The sequence below is a fragment of the Lonchura striata genome, chromosome 1 (assembly GCF_050655825.1).
Source record: "Lonchura striata isolate lonStrDom1 chromosome 1, ASM5065582v1, whole genome shotgun sequence".
Classification (NCBI taxonomy): Eukaryota; Metazoa; Chordata; class Aves; order Passeriformes; family Estrildidae; genus Lonchura; species Lonchura striata.
In genome coordinates, this window is record NC_140703.1 from 32,662,628 (window position 1) to 32,681,782 (window position 19,155).

General features: G+C 40.5%; 2 protein-coding genes across 5 annotated transcripts in view; both read right to left on the minus strand.

Moving 5' to 3' along the window:
• TULP3 (TUB like protein 3) overlaps positions 1–14,219 on the minus strand; it is a 31,529-nt gene extending 17,310 nt beyond the window's left edge. For 2 of the 3 annotated variants that reach the window (XM_021548904.3, XM_085573574.1), the window contains exons 1-2: positions 14,144–14,219; positions 1,059–1,110 (exon numbers count right to left, since the gene is read on the minus strand). In XM_021548904.3, the coding sequence (XP_021404579.2) occupies positions 1,059–1,110; positions 14,144–14,184 (93 nt within the window). In that variant the 5' untranslated portion in view covers positions 14,185–14,219. Of the gene's footprint in view, positions 1–1,058; positions 1,111–13,984 lie in introns of all 3 variants that reach the window. The other variant, XM_085573559.1, reaches the window with a different exon arrangement.
• A 152-nt stretch (positions 14,220–14,371) lies between these two features.
• RHNO1 (RAD9-HUS1-RAD1 interacting nuclear orphan 1) lies at positions 14,372–19,110 on the minus strand. Of its 2 annotated transcripts, XM_021548881.4 has the most exons (3): positions 18,850–19,110; positions 17,401–17,669; positions 14,372–15,222 (listed from the first exon to the last, which is right to left on the minus strand). In XM_021548881.4, the coding sequence occupies exons 2-3, from the start codon at positions 17,566–17,568 to the stop codon at positions 14,572–14,574; spliced, it is 819 nt and encodes a 272-aa protein (XP_021404556.3). In that variant the 5' UTR covers positions 17,569–17,669; positions 18,850–19,110; the 3' UTR covers positions 14,372–14,571. The 2 variants fall into 2 exon arrangements, with proteins under 2 accessions (XP_021404556.3, XP_077637399.2); XM_077781273.2 differs by lacking the exon at positions 18,850–19,110 and having other exon boundaries at positions 17,401–18,821.
• Positions 19,111–19,155: the final 45 nt, after the last annotated feature.

Sequence of the window (19,155 nt, forward strand, 5' to 3'; positions counted from 1 at the left end):
AAAACAGACCCTGAGGTTCATTTCCAAGCAGTCAGACCACCCTCAGTTTTGGAACTTCTTACCAAATGGCATTTGACACTAAATGCTCTTTTATTTGAATTAGTTCTATTTTTAAATAAATTGTTTGTTTTTAAACAAGTGTCACTTGATAGTCTACAGATAAAGGACTATTTTAACTTCCATAAATACGACCAAAGATAAATTTTACCTCTTGACTCTGAAGTGTTTTAAATAAATGCCTATATAGACCCAGATAATGTTGGTAATAAATTCAGAGCCTGAAGTCAAAGTCTAGCAAATGCAGACTACAAATAATGACCAGGTTCTGATAAAGAGGATTATTACACACTACAGTAGTTCCCTGAACACTTTTGTGTCTGGACTTAAAGATCTTATCTGAGAAAATATTTTCCTAGAAACCATACTTTAATTTGAACAAGATGAGTTTAATGCAAGACAGTGATCTGTGGTCCATGTGAAATGGCCAGCTAGAGAATCATAAGAGTCTCACATCTTCTAATCTATTTATAAATATTTGAAATTTTAGAGAGAAAGAATATTAAGGATGGATACTTCATTGCTTTGAAAATATGGTAATGTAAGCATCCAGTGAATAGTATTTCAGAAACTGAGACCTGTAGCCTAATTGACCCATGTTTGGCTGTAAATATTTTCATTGTAGAAAACACAAAAAAAGGTCAGAAGGGGCTGGAAATCCTTCTCAACAGCAGTGTTAAAGAGATGGTTCTATAGGTCAGTGAAACAGTTTCTTTGATGCCTAAAATGGATAATTCCCTGCAGTCTTCCAATATTTTGATTTATTCCTGCTCTCTAGCAACTCAATCCCAATGAAATAAGAGAACATATGAAAAATAAATGCATCAAACACACCAAATATACAAGCCATGGCACAGTTGACTTGAACTAACGAAAACCATGAAAATCTTTGAAGTTCATTAGACCAATGAATTTTAGCACTTTACCTCCATTTCTCAAGTCTTTAGAGGGCTGTTTGATTTCCTGAACTTATTCTTACCAGCTTCAGCACTATCATTTACCTGATTCTGTAGTTTCAGCTGTCGTAGTTTCATGCTTTCATCCTCAAAGATGCTGCAAAAGCAAAACAGAAAACCAATTTATTATTGCTATTAAACAGTTTGCATTACAAGAACATGGGATATTCTCAGACAACTCCTTAAAAATAGCTGTTAGACATTACTTCCATCTCACATGAAGACCAAGACACAAGGTATTAAAAATAAAACATCATATTCAGTCATAATAAGACTGAACTCTGGTTTAGTCCCCTAACTAAACTTTTCTGAAAAGATTTTGAAAGCACCAAAGCCTTCATTACTGGTAGATGGATTACAAGCCTCTATTGAGGCGGGGCTAGGAGACAGTTTACACCTGAAGGCTTAACACAGTTCAGATCAATTCAGTAAACTCCCTGCTCCTTCATAGGATACCCAAATCCAAATGAATTCAGTTTTGTCTTCATTTTCTCTTCCTGCTAGATGCTCCAGAACTGCAGTTAATAACTGAGAGAATCTGTGTTTGCAACATCTGACATTAATTCCTAAAGGTAAAAAAAGGAATGATTTCCCTATTTCAGTATTTTATAGATAACTTTCGTAAGAACTCTGATTTTTTGTTCCAAGTTGTGTTCCTTGGAACAAAAAATCCTATAGGACAAAAACAAGTCCCATAAAGATTTCCCATTTTCTTTTGTATGATAGTGAATTAGTCCATAAAATGCAATTTAGAGCAGTTAACCCCACAAAGGTACATATTCTGCTGACCACAGTTGTGCTTTTTTCTTCAACACAGTTTTTACAATCACCTCTCTGGAAGTAAGAAAGCATCAGGAAGAAGGTACTTAAAGTGGGAAACAGACAAACATTACTTATTTTATTAATAACATGCAGAAAAGCAGGGCAAGCCACAATTTCAATTTAAACAGGAAATTCTCTGTCTGGTCTAGGTATCCATAAATGTCCAATGATGTGAAGTTACAGGCTGGCAGCCAGTGCTGAATATCACCCTAACAAGGAAAACCAGAGATAGACAGAGCAGAGCTGGGGTTTCTGCAAAACACATGCCATGGAAATTGGATTACAGCACACAGAGCTAAGGTGAGAAGAAAATCCTGAGTCCCCTTAACCCCTAACAAACCCACATTTGACTCAACTTCAGGCAAGCAGATGACAATTAAAAGTCCTTAAAGACGAAGTACTCCAGTAAACACAGACCCTGCTTTGGAAGGTTGAAATATGCAGAAAAAGATTTTATATCATATACACAGAAAAAGAGCACACATCATATATAATGACTTCTGTACTCTAAAGTTGATACTAGTTTTCCAACCAGTAGTATTTTAAAGGAAGTTAAGACTGCCATTGTTTTTTTTTACCCCTCAGTTTTCCTTATTTCTTTACTTTTTTTTTTTCTATGAATTTGAAGTATCACACAAGTCTAAGACTTTGAAAACATCTTATTCCTAAAAACTGATGTTACTCCTCACATGGACCTGTAACACACAGTGTTCTTGGTCTCTAAGGGAATGGAAGGCCTGGAAAAATTAGTGTCTTTCTTGAATAGGGATGGAGAGCTGTGTATCCCTGAAGCAACAGTTAGAGTAATACAGTCATCTTCACTAGAAAAAAGCCACAACTTAAGCAAGAAACAAGTAGAAACACATCTACTGAGTGCAGCACAATATACAACAGTTGTCACACAAAACTTCAGCATAAAAGGTGACATGCTTATTATTTATAGCATAGGTGATGGAACAGGCCATCCTTAGCAAACTCTGAAAAACAACTGAAAGTTCCACTTAAAATATTCATGAAGAAAAAAAAAAAAACAAAAGGGAGAGGGAAGAGTCATTTTCTTCTCATACACCTACTGACTTAAGAACTCGATGACATTTGTTAGCTGCAGTTTGTTATAAAACAATGTACATACCTGCTATCAAGAGCAGACTTACAGACATGTTCTGATGGACACAAAGGTGTCCTGTCTAGGTACAAGCTGCTATCTGTGGTTTTGTTGCTTTTCCTAGCAGAAAATGTATCCCCAAGCAATTTGAGTCTCTTCTTTAGAAAAATGGAAGAAATAAACACTACCACTCTAGGAAATAAGTTTACAAGGTTTCCTTTCTACCTGGAAAATGACAAAGTGCTGAAATAGCAGGACTCACATACATGCCTTGTGGAAATCTTCAGTGAAAATTATTTACCCGTATGTTAAATTATTTTCTACCTAGACCGAAATAAAGTTACATTATATAACAGAAGCACAACACAGGCTACACATGCCTCAACTACGGCCACTTAACTGACTCTTGAACATAAAGACTCCAACAGGTCACAGAGCTTGATAAAGGAAAAAGATAACAAATGTTCTCTCTTACAATTTACTTTTAAACACAGAACAAAACTGCTGAGTAAAACAAAATAAAAGCAACCATCAATGCTTGCCATTTTAAAGTGGCAAGGATTCAGACAAGCAGTAAAATAGTCATGAGTAATGTAGCACTATAAATACTAGCTTAAAAACACCCCTTTTTCACTATTTTTTTACTGCTCCTGCAACTTTTCTTCTAGAACTTGTCATTATGAAAACACAATAACCACTCAAAAAAATAGATTCCCACACTTCAAACCCCACAGCAGGCTTGGTGTTATTACAAACTTTACCAGGAAAATGCTGTGCCAGAGTCACTCCCACAGCTCACCACTAAGGAATGTAAGTGGTGTGCTAATCCAGCTGCAGGCTTCAAACAGGAATCCTCCTTCAGCTGGACTGACAACACAGATCAGTGCTCCTTGGACATGCCCACACCAAACTACTGCACTCTTTGCTTTGCTTTTCTGTTTGAAGGGCTTATGTACAATAAGAACAATTAAATATCCATCAGGAACAGGAAAAATAAGCAGAATTTCCATAGCTACAACACCACAGTTAGAAACAGGGAAAAAAAATCCGACCACCAAACCAGTTGCCCATTTACCCGTGATAAATAAGAACTGAAAATATTCCAGCAGTCTATCAATGTCCTCTCCCTAGCCACTGCAGCACAGCAGTCTACACAAGATCCTGTCACAGACATCACTGTTCCATCTACCAGAATCCACCTGCAATCCTACTGAAGCTGCATGACAGGTAACAGACATGTGCCACGGAGAAAGGAAAGATTACTCAGAACAGAACATACAAAGACTAATGACAGTGCAGGATAGAGAATAAAAGTGAGAGTGGGAAAGCAACTTAAATAATATTTAATAAAACATGGAAGAAGATGGCAAGATGCATAGGGGTTCACAGATTTGACAAAGATTAACATGAAGCAAAAAGTTTTAACTGGCAGCATCTCAAATTCCTACTGAATCAGCCTGGTTTTCATTTCATAATCAGAAATGAAAATGTTGTAATTGGAATATGCAACAAATTTATAATAAATGTATTTGGTCTTTCCTAACCATTTTCAGAGTAGCAAACAACCACAATGAAGATGTAACTCACAAATCATTTAACAGATACTCATATATGCAACTGAAGCTTCCTTTTTGTATGGTTTGTTTTCCTTTCTGTAAAAAAAGGCACACTACATCTATTGACAGTTCTTTCAGAATGGACATATTTTCCAATAACAGTGAAATTCTGGCATTACAAACTGCGGATAAGCAGAGGTAACACTTCTGTTTTCATTGCAGCTTGTCTGTGTTCCTGAGTATGCTGTACTTGAAAAAAAAAAAAATCAACCTTATGTTCTAAGCACTTGGCAATAATTACCATTGAATCAGCCAAACATAAAGTCAGTATAATCCAACTCTGAGAGCAATGAAAAACCCCGATATTAAAGCCGAATGTAGAAAATAAAAGCAATCCACCAGCCCGAAACTGTTCTTCCATTCTGTCCAAGGTCCACACAAGAGAACAGGCTGAAGAATTGAAGAGAGTGCAGCAGAAAGCTGAACAAATTGACCAAGGACTGAAAAGTGCACCTCTCAGCAAGATTTCAATGCATCCTACAGTTTATTCAAGAGAAAATCAACACACTCCACTGTATTCCATGGAATTTAGGGTACACATGATATTGATGAGAGAGAAGACAATAAAATCCAGACATAAATAACTGAAGCTAAACAAATTCAGGTTGCAAATAAGTTTTTTATTTAACACTGTGACTAATTAACCATTAGGATAACTCATGGAGCTGTGGATTTTCAACAGAAAACAACAGGTTTTAACCAAGCTTGAATGTTATTATGTTAGAAGTTGCTGTTCTAGACTAAGGCTATGGTTTACCTCGTATTTCAGGTGTGGCTATCCCAGATAGGAGAACTAAGCATTCTTCTTTCAAGTTATTTCAATTAAATCCCCTTCATATACTGACTGTTGAAGTTAAAATGAGGCAGAAAGAAAAAAAAAAGGTTGTCTTTATCATGGATCATGGACTAGTTTTGAAAGGAATTGACTGGCTGCAGTTATGAATGAGAGGCAATAAGCAAAGTAAGAAAAGCAACAGGAAGGAGCACCCTGTAGAGACAAAATGTTCTACATGACTGAGAAGTTACTGGAAGGACAGATTTGAAATATGTTAAACAAAGGAAAACACCATGATAGTTTCCCTGCATTCAACAAAATGTACATTCCTCATATTCCACTAAAGAAATACTATACTCAGTTTCTCCTCCTAAACAAATAACGCAGCAATAACTTGCAGATTTAATTTAGCTTCCCAGTGAGCTAAATCTAGCCTGCAATTCAAGTAGTTAAAGGTTTGGTAAAGAAGAAGTAAGGCTGGCTGCCTCTTTTAGGAGGAAGGTCAGACTAGCTGATAGAAGCAGACCCCACTCCAACCTTAAATATAAATCTGACTCAAGAGAGAGTTCTCAGTATCTTTACAGCACATATCAACACTGTACATGCACTCAATTCTTGGAGAGAAAAACTGAGGAATTATTACCTATTTGTGCACAGTTCTAGGGAAGGTATTAAAGTTTCAGATAGTCCATAGTTTTGCAGAGAGATTCAGGGAAAGTGTCCAACAGAAACTTCCAGATAATTTTAAAGTGAGCTGGATCTTGAGTTTACTGTGCTTTGTTACAAAAAAAAACCTTGCTATTTTTCTATCAGTCTGACATAGAAATCCTTTCAATAAATACAATCTTCAGATACCAGTGGGAATATGAACCAATATATTAATAATTGAGATCCTTAAATTTTCAGTTGTTTTCATTGCTTTACTTCTTTTAAAGGAGCCCCAAGGCACAATAACACCATTTTGGTCCACAAATCTTCCCACTTTCCCAATATCTTATGTTCCATTTTTCACTCTAAACAGGACTGCTTCCATCAAGAGTCTTACAAAGCTCATGTAATTTCTTTTTTCTTTGCAGAACAGTTTATTAACATGGTAGCAGTAGTTATATTTCTGAGCAATACTCCCAGAACTTAAAAAACAGCAGATGAGAAGAATATGGCTTGTGGCCCACATCTTCATCCACTGGATTTTATTTTTAGCTGTAGAAGTGAAGTAAAAGCAACTTCAGTAAGAAATGTTGAGTCAGCTGGTGTGAAAGTGTTTTGACTCTTAACCCTCCAATAAACTTTGCTGGGGATTATTGTCTGTGAAAGAAAACAGAAGCTGTAGAAAAAATATTAGTTGAAGAAAGATTCTTATCTTTCAAAAGACAGCTTCCAAACAAAAATTGTAATACTGTCTCTGGAAACTACCTGTAATGCACCTTCCAATCCACAAAAGGGTGGAGTTCTGACACAGCTATAATTGCACATTTTGGGAAAATGAGTAGCATACCATCAATAAGAGTGAAGGTTACCAAACTTTTCTGCCTTCCCCAAGGCAAAAGAGTGGGGTTTTTTTGCACAGGATATTCTTTCCTTCATAATTAATAAGCAGTAAGTCTTCCAAAGTAAACTGATCTGCTGCAAGTCAGCCATAAAATGCCACACCTAAGTGACACTGCTGAAGTTGCATCAACATTTCATTAAATTATTTTTAAGCAGGTGATACTTCAATAAAAGCAAGTTTTAGTGCATCTGCCTTTTTTCAGAAATCAGTAAAATCAGTTTGACCTTTGATCCCTCTGCACCCCAAAACCACTAATGCCAATAGAACACTGTTTTGAGAAAGAGTTACAAAATTTGTCTGAAAAATTTTTCACCTACTGAATATATTATGAGAACAATGACATAGAAAGAGTGACCACCTAGTTTTGGAAGCAATTCTGAATGAGTGAATAAACAATTGTCTTGGATTTGCTTTAGTATAGAAACTATGTCCATGTCTCACATAATAGAGATTGAATAAGATTTATCTCAGAATATTTGAAAATAAGAATAAAATGAACCAATAAGAACAACAAACTCAACTGCCAGATCAGTGTGGATTAAGGGAGCAACCAGAGACAAGCCCTGAGATCTGCATGTCCTACTTAATTTCAAAACATACCTAAATCCATTACATATTCCTGCCAATAACTTGTACCAACTATCTGAACAATTTACAACTTAAAGACAAATTTACAACTTTAAAAAGATCCTAAAGCTAATCCTTTAAAACTTCAGCTTCTACCTACATGCAGGCTTAAAAATTGAATTTTTGTGTGAAATTATCAGGTGTTTTTCTTTAAAGCCACACAGACCAGAAGCATGTCAAAAGTCAAAAACACCCCTACCATCTGCCCTTCCCTGCTAAACACCACCTTCAAAAAAAAAAAAAAAAGCCAAAACCAAACCAAACCTGAAAAGGCTGGTGCTCTGAAGACTATATGTATATTCTTTGCATGTATCTATATGCACACAGATACATTTCACCTATATAGTGGCAAAACATCTGCCCTGACAACTCATATCAACAGGAATATTGTGCTGAAGAAAGGAATTCAAGCAAAAACTAATCTGAGTACATGCTACAAACATTATTTGCTATAACATTAACAAGTTAATAATTATTTTTGTTGGCTAAACCAAATGGAGTGAATTTAATGCAAGCCTATCCTTGCAGCACTACATTTTCCATACTTGCATCCATTTTGGGGTGAGTGTTCACATGCCAAACATAACTAGGTAAATAACAATGCAGTTTAGTACCGACTGACCACAAGTCAATAGAGAAAAAAGGATTTACCAGTACAGGAGACACAAGCTTCTATTTTCTTTGCGGTACTTGTTCCAGTGATTTTGTAAGGTAAAATAAAACTGTGCAGGCAAAGTAAAATGACCACTCAAAGGTCACACCTGCCTTCAGTTTCAAAATGGTACTTGTGGAAGCACAAAACCCCAGTATAAAATTATCTCAGAAGTGCAGTGGGATATTCTCTGCACTGTTACACACCAACACAAACACAGCCCCAATAAGGTAAAGTAACAGAATATTGAGAAATGAAAGGTCCATAGGAGAAAAGCTGAATTATGGTTAAACAAAGAATGAAGCTTATGTTGCTTGTCAAGATTAATTTTTCAGAAGTTGATTCATATTGTTTTGGTAGACAACAAGTTTATCACGAGCCAGCAATTCACTCTCTCAAGGCAAAGGTGGCCAACAGCACCCTGGGCTGCATTAGGGAAAGCACTGCCAGCAGGCTGAGGGAGTGACAGCACCCCTCTGCTGATGAAGCCACACACGGGGTGCTGCATCCAGTTCTGGCTTCTGGGAGCAATAAAGAGATGGACATACTGGAGCAAAACCAGCAAAGAACCACAAAGGTGCTTAAGGGACCAGAGTATGTTTTATGTGAGGTGAGGCTGAGAGAACTGGGCCTGGAGAAGTGAAGACTCAGGAGGTAACTTATCCATGTCTATAAATACCTGATGGAAGGGTGTAAAGCAAACAAAGCCAGCAGTGCCTACTGACAGCACAAGAGACAATGGACAAAAATTAACACATGAAATTCTACCCAAAACCAATAAAAAACTTTCCAGAGAAAGTGGGCAAATATTGGAACAGGTTGCTGAGGAAGATTGTAGAGTCTCCATCTTTGGAGATATTCAAAACCCAACTGGACATCAATCTGTGCACTCTGCTCCAGCCAACCCTGCTTAAGCAGCAGGATTGCTCCAGATCATCTCAAGAAGCCCCTTCCAGCCTCTGTGATTCTGTCTGGTTGGGTTCTAGAGGTCAAAAGTTTAGATCCCAAGTATGAGAGCATAAACTAGAGGACAATAAAAATATAGGCTGTTGCAAAAAAAATGCAACAGAAATAAAAGCATGATGAAAAGGTTACATATTGAGCTCAGAACTGTTTTGACTACTGTATTGCTTAGTGTTTTACATACCACTCCAAAAGTTATTTATCAAGTACCAAAGATTAGCTCTTCTTACTTGGAACAAGGGAATAGAGCAAGGAAAACAAATCAGCACTCTCTGGACAGAAGCTAGTATGACTTCTATTGGGACTATAAAAAGAGTGCAAACAAAAGCCTATGTCAGTATGCTATACTACACTGGGAGAACAGAAAGGAGATTCTTGTTTTCCTTAGCCACAAGTCTCAGTCTTAAATAAATTCATTTCTGCAAACCTAAAGCAAAAGAAGTATTCTTCTCCTAGAAGGAAGGCCAAGAGAAGCCAGAAATCCACACAAGCCATTAACCATCAAAGACATCATCAATGCTGGGAGGGTGGCACAGAGGAACACAATCATAAGAATATGCACATAAACTTATATTTTAAGTGTGTAGTGAAATAGGGTGTTTCAACTGGGTTTTTATTATAATTCTTTCAAGGGACCTCCTGTCAGGCATATTCCTTCAGGAGTTCACAGCTGGTAACTCCATGACTCAGGACTTTGCAGCTCCTAACCACCATACAACTGCACTGTGCTTCAGGTTTATTCAGTTGAACCTAATGAAACTTAAGTTTCTGCTAAGGAAAATAAAGAGAAATTTATTCCACAAGCAGAACTTCACCTTTCTATTTAATTTCCTCTCAACTACATGCTTCAAATCCTCATGGTCATTTCACTTACAGAAACGCCTCTGCCCAAAGAAAGAGGAAAGCAAGATCCCCAGGGGGGTAGAATTCTGTCTCCTGTGATCTTCTGTTTGTGAATTATTAAACCTTGCCTGTCACTTTTGTTGATGCACCTCATTACAACAGGAAGCCAGTGAAATGTAGAGCAGCCATTATTCTCTCCTAGCAACACAGGCAGTACTTAAGTAGCACGGCTATGCTTAACCCAGACCAGGTAACAAAACTCAAAGTTCCCTGAAAAGAAGTGCATCATGCTTGACAAGATGAATTGCACTTGTGTAATAGTATTTCAAACTAAAAATAGGGAAAGAAACATGAAATTTTCTAAACGGACACTCTTGAACTGATTGTAGATCTTTATTGCCAGTCCAGTTTTTGGTTTTTTTTTTTTATTTTAGAAAAACTGAAAGAGAAAGCCATTAAAGAGACAGAAACAGCAAAGTGTCATTTCAGTCTCAAACCAGATGACTTGGCAAGACATCCTGCTAGATTTTAGTTCTTGTTCTTTTTTTGCTTCAGATATCACATAAGAATGCAAAGTCAGAAAGGAATGTAGAAGCACCCAGACTCCTATAGCAAGAACAAGGCAGTTAAGAGTTCAAACATCCCACAGAGTGTGTTTTAAAGAGCACTAAGAGTTGGCTTAAATGTTCTTGCAGTAGTCTAAGGCAACATCTCCAGGCATATCAGCAAATCCACTTAGAAGAGAATTCATCCCATGACCCAATTATAACACAGTTTTATTTTGGAGATCACTCAGCTGTGCCTCAGCAGCAAAACAAGAATCTGGAGCTATCCCAGTGCAAGCCTGGTTGCAGAAAGTTTTCACACATAAAAAGCCACAATTATGTCAAGTCATCACATTTTTCCCTCCTACAAATGTTACACTGTGATTAAAAAAAAAAAAAAAAGCAGAAGAGAAAAGTAATGGCTCTATAAAAAAAGAGTCACCAGTAACATAAATTCTAGGTGGTAAGAGATGGGAAAAGAGGTAACTAGAAACTAAAGAGATAATTCAAACAAGGTTTAACTTTAGGATACCTCTTTGGAATTGCTGAGTGAATCTCAAACTGTATTTGGAAATTTTAGTCCCACATTCTCTCTTGCCACTGCTGTCTACATCACAACAAGTGAGGTGACTCCTTCTTTCACATTAACAGCAGCAGCATCAGATTGCAAAAGGTTTTCTTTTCAGCTGAATCTGTACTCCAAGGGGTACATATCAACCACAGTTATAAAATATTTACAGGTTTATCTCACTTTGAACAGATTTCTTCATTATAATGTTTAGAGCTGAAAAGGGTGAAGAACACAGAATTTTAAGCCAATTCTCAATCATCTAAGGATAAGATCTGCAGAATTCTAAGTCCTGGAATTTGACAAACATTGCTTGTTAATTTTAAGATCACTGGTGGCTAAATAAAAATACCCAAGGACTAATAGAGACGCTGAGATGCTTTTAAAAGGAATTTTAAACTTATCTGTCTTCTCTGGTTTACAAGTATAGCTAAAATAATTAGCAAAGTATTTTGTCTTTTTTCTCCTCAAAATCCTAATTATGATTTTATACATTTATACAAAATACTCAAAGCCCAGCAGGCACACACATTCCTGACAACTTCAACTACACTCAAGTTACTAAAATGTGGAAAGGGCTTCTGGCCAGACAACAGTCCACTTTTGAAGATTTCAACTTCTCTTAATCCGTAGGCTCTTAATATTTTGAAAATTGAGCTTATTGGCAACAGGCTGTTTTTCTTCATTAACTTTGGGAGACACTGAGCAAAAATCCCAGAGTTCTAGAGTTCACAAACAGAAAGCCACTAACTGATGCATGTCTGGACCCCAAGGAAGCATCCAAATGAGGGCAGGACCGCTGTAATTGATGCCCAGTTTTGTAGTCTCCATAGACTCAGTCAAGATTTTTGCCCCTTGAACATTCTGTTCCTCTTAAATGACATCCGCAAGTCCGAAGCTGAAGCATATTTGGAATGCAGCATGTGGGAAGCTGTAAGCCTTGTACACTGTGTGATTAGTGTGCAAAAGTGCAAAGTCCATTGGTCTCAGAGATTCTAAAATACATACTTCCATAAGAAACAAATTTCCTTCACAATATTTTAAAGCTTACATTAGAATTATTTTTACCTGAATGTTTCTACACTAATAATTTCATGGTAAGTCTCCAAATAGACTTTCCCAAATAAGAGAGAAGGTCTAGCACTCACCAAAACCATGAAACAGCAATATCAAGCTTATCATTTTCTAAAGCATTAAGACAGTTGTGCCATGTCTACCTGAAGCCAAATTTTAAAATGAAGTTGAGCAATTTCAGTTGCAGCCAGTTCCAGTGGAAGGAAGTCTAACACAACACAGTATTTGCAAGTGAGAGCCTGTAGATGGCCTAAATCCAAGATCTCTTCTGTCTATCCATCATTGTGTATCCCACAGCACACTTACAAAACAATATGCCTTAATTTTTTACTGGTAATATTCGACTCTGTCCCTCAGAAATAAAAGACTTCCAATATCTTTATGTGTATTTTTCACATTGCTCAATAGTAAAGGCATTTCACCCCTAGGGGGAAAAATGGTCAAAAAAACCTGCAGCCCACCAGTTCTCAGGTACAGCTTTGTTAAGCTTTACCTGTAGGATCTTCATTGCCATGAAGTGCCAGTTATCATCTATCACATTAACCTTTTCTATAAAATCCACTGTTCGGACAACTGACAATTATTTTACCAAAGAAGAGTTCCAGTAACCAGATTTGTGACTTCTGGATAATTTTACTATTTTTGTCTCAGAAAAAGAAGAACCTTCATAAGAATACAGACATTTGTCTTCCTCCAATTTATTACAATGCTGATGAACACACCAGAAAAACAAACCCCTCTAAAAACAACAAGCCTTACAGATCTATTTTAAAACTATGTACTTTTCTTTATGTTCATGTATTCTAGTTTTCTTACCTTAACCATGGGGACCGAGAAAGCTAAAGAAATGTTTGTTTCTTTAATAAACTGGGATGGGAGGGAAGCAGCAATCCCATGAATTGCCATTATTTTTAGCCTATTTCTGGGGGACACCCATAAAAGCACATGAGACAAGTTTCTTAGCAGAAAGAAATGATGCCAGTAGAACTGTTATCAGAAGAGCAGCATTACTTCCTGTAGTGTCAACTCTGTCAAACTTAAAGGTTTACTGTGCGGGGAAATTTACACATATCTGGACATAATTTCCTTAAAAATTGTTTCCAGAACTGCTAGTCAAGCTGAGGCCTTTCAAGTCTGCATAAAGAAGTACAATGATGTTCCATAGCATATTTGGTGGATCCAAGCAATTATAGGACCATTTCTAACTCTTACTGTTGCTTTTCATTCTCCTTAAATAACCACATGTAACAATGTATGTAATAAAAAAAGTATGGTTTCTCTTCTACACTGTGCTCATTATCGTTTCACTACCCAAAAATTAGGTTTCTCTCTTTACTTGCTTTACTTCTTCCTATCCAAATAGAGGCACAAAGATAGATTTTCCTGGGGTTTTTTTGCAGTCACACCAATTCTGCCAAAACCTGTTTCCTCTGCCTGCCAGTACACTCAAATTTAATTTCGGATAATTTCGATTTTGAGCTACTTAAGTGCCAGAAGCATAAAGTCTTTCCAAAACCGCTTCTCCATAGTTCACAGCTGTTTTTCCTATTACATCAGTTGAGTTCATTTCAGAGTTCATTCCTCCTTTTGTTCTTGCAAAGGCCCACCGAGTGTGATACTAAATACCCAGAGAGGCTCACGAGGAGGAGCAGAGGGGCTGAATAACACCGCGAAAACGCTTCACAGCGGCACCCAGAAACCAGGAGGGGACCGAGACACCATAAAACCGCTTTAATCTACAAGTATTCGGACGATGCACACCAACACATAAAACACACCCGCCCATAAAGCAGCGGCACGGCTGTCGCCCGCCGGCGGGACGCGGATGTTACCGGGGCAGCGCCGATCCGCGTGGCCGCCGCCGCGCGGCTCCGCCCGCCCGGGCCCCGCTGCGGCCGCTCATCCCGGCGCCGGGCGCTGCTGCCACGCGAGGCAGCCCCCGCCCAGCCCCGCTGGGCCCCGGGCACGCCGCCGCCGCCGGCCCCGCTCACCTGTGGGCGGCGGGCCCGCCGGGTCCCCCCGCTGCGTCCATCGCGGCCCCGCCGTTGCTATGGGCCCCCGCCCGCCGCTGTCCTTAGCAACGCCGCGCGGCACTGAGGCGCGCCGCCATTGGCCGGGGCCGCGAGCACGCCGCCCGCCGATTGGCCGCGGCGCCGCGCACGCGCGGCGGGGCGCAACGGCCGCCCCCGTCACTCGCCGCCCGCGCCGGCAGCGGGGAGCGGGGAGCAGCCCCGGCGGGAGCCGCGGGACACAGCGCCCTTGCCACACACTGCCCCAGGAGAGACCGACCCGCATACCCCCCACCCCCTCCCCCGTCGCCAAGAGCCGCCCCCGCGGCCCGGCTGAAATCGCGTCTCTCTTCAGCGCCCTAAGGGACATCATCTGTTCGGGCGTGTCCTCGCACGCAGCTCCCGCCGGGTCAGCTGTGGGCCTGTCTCCTCGAGAGCTCGAGGTTTGCCTTCACCAGGATGTCCGCAGCGCTCAGCTTGCCTTGCTCCCGCAGGTAGCTCATGACGTGCGGCCGCCGTCTCCAGGTGACCTTTACTCCGTACTCGTGCTCGGGGGTATCCGTGACCAGTACTGCTGCCGCCTCCCCTCTCCCGCACGGATCAACACCAAATGGCAGCTCTTCTTCTGGATGCCAGGCATGACTACTTGGTGATAGAGTGCTGCTGCATCTCCCGTTCCTTGGGGAAGGAGCCTGTACAGCCTCTGCATCTGAGCGACTAAGGACATCTTGCTCCACAGGCTGGGGAACAAGCTCTCCACAGTTCTCTGGGCTCTTCACCTGGATGTTGGCATTTGCCGCTGTCCCTTTCCTAGGCTGGGTGGGAGAGCATTGTGCATTCTTTATCAAGCAATTTGGATCATCCAAGAGAGGGACTGCATGTCCTTCTGGATTCTCAAAAGTTAAAGGAGGAAATCTGCAGGCTACAGCTCCTCGGCAAGCTCCTCCTGCATGAAATGAACTGTGGTTAGCATCCTGATTATAGGGCTTCTGAGGACCACGATGCTTCTTCTGGCGTGCTTTCAACACCACCGCCTTAGTTGTGTCAAATTGTGGGCATACCTGAAGGGAAAGACATAATAATAAGATAAAAACCCAACCCTTTCCTCCAGACAAATAATACCTACCTGATTCTATTCCCCACCTTTTTTCAGTGTGTTCGTTGAGTAATCTGTTCTGCAGCAAAGCAAATGAGTCACTAACAAAGCTGCTATGCATGAGAAACCTCTGAACTTCAGCATCGTGTTCTGCCACTTTTCTCTGGAAAGTCATTAGGGTGGCAAAAGTGAGCTGTTCTCCGGCAGCTCACAAAGAGCTTGAGATCTGGGTTTTAAAGGAAATCTAATGATGTCTACTCCTGTAACCCCTGAGGATTTAAGAAAGTTCAGAATGGATCCTTTTTCTTTCTGACCTAGCATAACTCAAATAGCTTCAAAGAACTAAATCCTCAGCCTCCCCCAAAGAAGTAGAGGCTGAACTGGGAGAGCAACACAAAATGATTGAAGAATGCCCGCTTAGCTCAATCCCCTTAGATTATGTTAATAGGGTGTTCAAAATCTTCCCCCCAAACATCTTTGTTTCAAAACATAGTTAATTTCTGTATTGTGGAGTAACATATCACCCAAAATCCACTTCTACAATCAGCTTCCTATAGAAGAGATGGTCCAAGCTCAACAGTCTGTATTTCTGTGAATGATTCTGGACTCATTCTCAAACCCTGAAAATCCTTTCATTACAGTGTTTGTCTTCCTGGTTACCAACAAAAGAGTCAGACTCTGTTTCAGATTCCAGTTTGCTTTTCCCAAGAGCACACCAATCTGAGTTCTTGCTATGGTAACTACAGATCTCCTTCAGCATTCCTAGGTTACAATATAGTTCCTCAAAACACTGAGTGCAATTTAACTAAGGATGGTGATTGTCTAATGTACAGCTGAACTGTTTGACTCCAAAGCCATTTTGCAGGAAAAGAGAAATGATTCTTTAATAATTGTATACTAGCACATACTTAACATAATCCCTGATTTTAAGGATATGGCTTCCGGCTTCAGAGAACATGTAGGGTAGGTTTTACCTATGCAGGAACCTAGTAGTGAAAAAGGTATGAAAAACTTAGATAATGCCAAAAAGAGAGGAGCAGAAAATCAGTTTCCATTGAAACAAGTTGACAGACATTCCGCAGAGGATGCCTCCAGAAGTTACAAACCTACCACAGTTACCAAACTGAGAAATATTTAACAGTTTCAGTACTGATAGCTTCAAACAAATTTTAGAATATTTTAGGAATCAAAGAGCTACCAGAGTGGATGCTTCCACCTCTTCCAAACAAAATGAATGCTTATTCACAGCAGTTATTTCACTTAGTGATTCACAAACTGTAGAGCTAACTGCCTCAAGCAGATACAAAAAAAATTTAAAGAGGAAAAAATTGAAGATGTTCTACTTCAAGGTTAAGGCATTACAAAAATACCTGCAGGTCAACAGGAACAAAGGAATGTTTCATACAGTTTTGAAACCACTCTTCCTGAGTTTGCTTTGTGAAGAGCAGTAAAGCAGCAATAATGTTTAAACAGAGCTCCCCTAGGTGATGACTACTGTTGTATAGGAACAGTCTGTCTTTGCTGCAGCTGTTTGCTTAAAAAAACTAAAGCTTTATATTACATGATATAAAGAGTATTCTAGGACATGGCAAACAGTCCCAAGAAAATGAACCTATCAGAAGATTGGTATGGAGAGACACTACTCAAAAAACATAAATGGAAAAGAGAGCAGGTTAGAACAAATGATTCTGAAGTAAAAACCTATGTTCTCTAAATTTAGCAGTTTCAGATTTAAACAATACACTCAATACTTTAACATCGAACATTTAGAGTTCAGCAGTTATTTTAAACAGCAAGCCAATAAGAAAGGACTCCCCTAATGATTATTTTGTGCAGGGGTTTTGGTTGCTAAGGAAAACAGTGTTTTCCTGATGCGAATAATTTTTCTAGAAGACAAATATTCATTAATCAGTACACACTGCAGACAGTTTATGTCTTCAAGTAACCAAGACCTTAGTGCTTATTCTTAGAATGTCAAGCAACTCAAGCACTTATTTATGCTTTAGACTGATAGAAGGAATTCAGGTCTGGGCTACTAATTTTCCATATCCAGAACAGATAACTTTCTTCTAAGACAGGAGAAACAGGAGAAACTTGAAAACTGTTGGTGTGGGATGCAGGAGGAAAGATAATTTGTACCAACCCAGGCAGCAGAGGTGTTCAGGTCTACAGGTTTTGTAGGCACACGTCTGGGATTCTCAGCCAAATGCAGTGGAGCTTCATAACAATGGATGGGTCCTGCCCGTGGTTTCTCAAGGAAAATCAGCTCTGCCTTCCTGGCCTTGTGGGTACACTTCTTCTTTGGAGGCATCAAAAGGTGTGCTAAAACTACTTAGAAACCTCATGATGCTTGTTGGAGCCAATTGAAGAAAGATGGAAGCACCCTGAGGAGATGCGAAAGTGCTCTCAAATCTGTAGAAGCAAATAAATGGATTTGAAGACAGACTCATTTGGAAACCTCAGATGCAGTTTTTAACAAAAGCAAAACATTTATGCAACAGCACAGTGTATACATCTTGAGGCAGACTTTTTCCCAATAGTGGTTCTTGGGCCTTTTGTTAATTTTCAGGTAGATTTAGAAATGCACTGCAGGAAGGGAAGCTGTTGACCTACTGATACAGCTATGAAAAGAACAAGTCAGCTATGAAAAAACAAAAAAGCCAAAAAATTTATTTTCTTTTTTTCAATTCAGTCTTGTTTGTAATGCCAAGAAGATATTGTAAGGCTAAGATAATCAGAACTCTTTCCCTTTCTGGTTGCTAACTACCTGTGTGTTTTTAATTTCAAGAGATTTTAAGTTTGTTTTTTCTTTTTTACAAAACAGAGTTGACATCTCCCGTATTCTACAGATCTTGCATGATTTGTTTTGCCTAATGAATAAGTTTGAACTGAAGTAACATTGTATTTAATTTTCTGTTGGAAAACACTTCACAGACTCAATTAGGTTGGAAGACCTCTGAAATCATCAAATTCAACCTATAGCCAAACACCACCATGGCTACTAAACCATGGCCCAAGTGCTACATCTTCAGGGACAGGGACTCTACTTCCCTAGCCCATTCACATGTCTTCACCTTTCCTGTGAAGAACTTCTTCCTAATGCCCAACTTAAACCTCCCCTGGTGCAGCTTCGGATGATGTCCCCTTGTTCCATCACTAGGTGCTTGAGAGGAAAGGCCAACCCCCACCTGGCCACAGCCTCCTTTCAAGCCCCTGTAGAGAGCGCTAAGGTCCCCCCTGAGCCTCCTTTTCTGCAGGCTGAACACCCCCAGCTCCCTCAGCCACTCCTCGTGGGACTTGTGCTCCAGACCAGCTCTGCTGTCCTTCTCGGGTCCCACTCCCGCACCTCAGTGTCCTGCCTGAACCGGGCGCTGCACTCCGAGTGCCCCAGCAGTGCCGAGGAGAGAGGAACGGTCCCTGCCCCGGCCCTGCTGGCCGCGCTGTTGCTGACACAGGCCAGGTGCCACTGGCCCTCTTGGCCACCTGGGCACAACTATGTTCACCTACCTGACTTACCATAGATCAGCACAGACAAGAAAACGTGACAACATTTCTGAGAAACGCATGAGACTGACACAGCCTGACGGCTTACCTAAGCGACACCGTGCCCGAGGGTCCTGCGGGCCCCTCTAGCCCGGCGCGGCCGTGACACACACGTTAAACGGCAAAACTCCGCAGCTCTTCACCAGGCGCCAGCGCGCCGCCGGCGGCCCGGGCGCACGGCGGGGCTCCCGGCCGCGGGCAGCACGGCTGAAGGAAGCTGGCGGCACTGCCGCGGCCGGGCGGGAGCGGCCGTCCCGGTACAAGCGCGGCACACCGCGGTGCCGGCGCGACGCGGGCCCGGTCCCGCCCGCACATCCGCGCCCGCCGCCGCCGCCGCCCATTGGCCCGGGCCGGG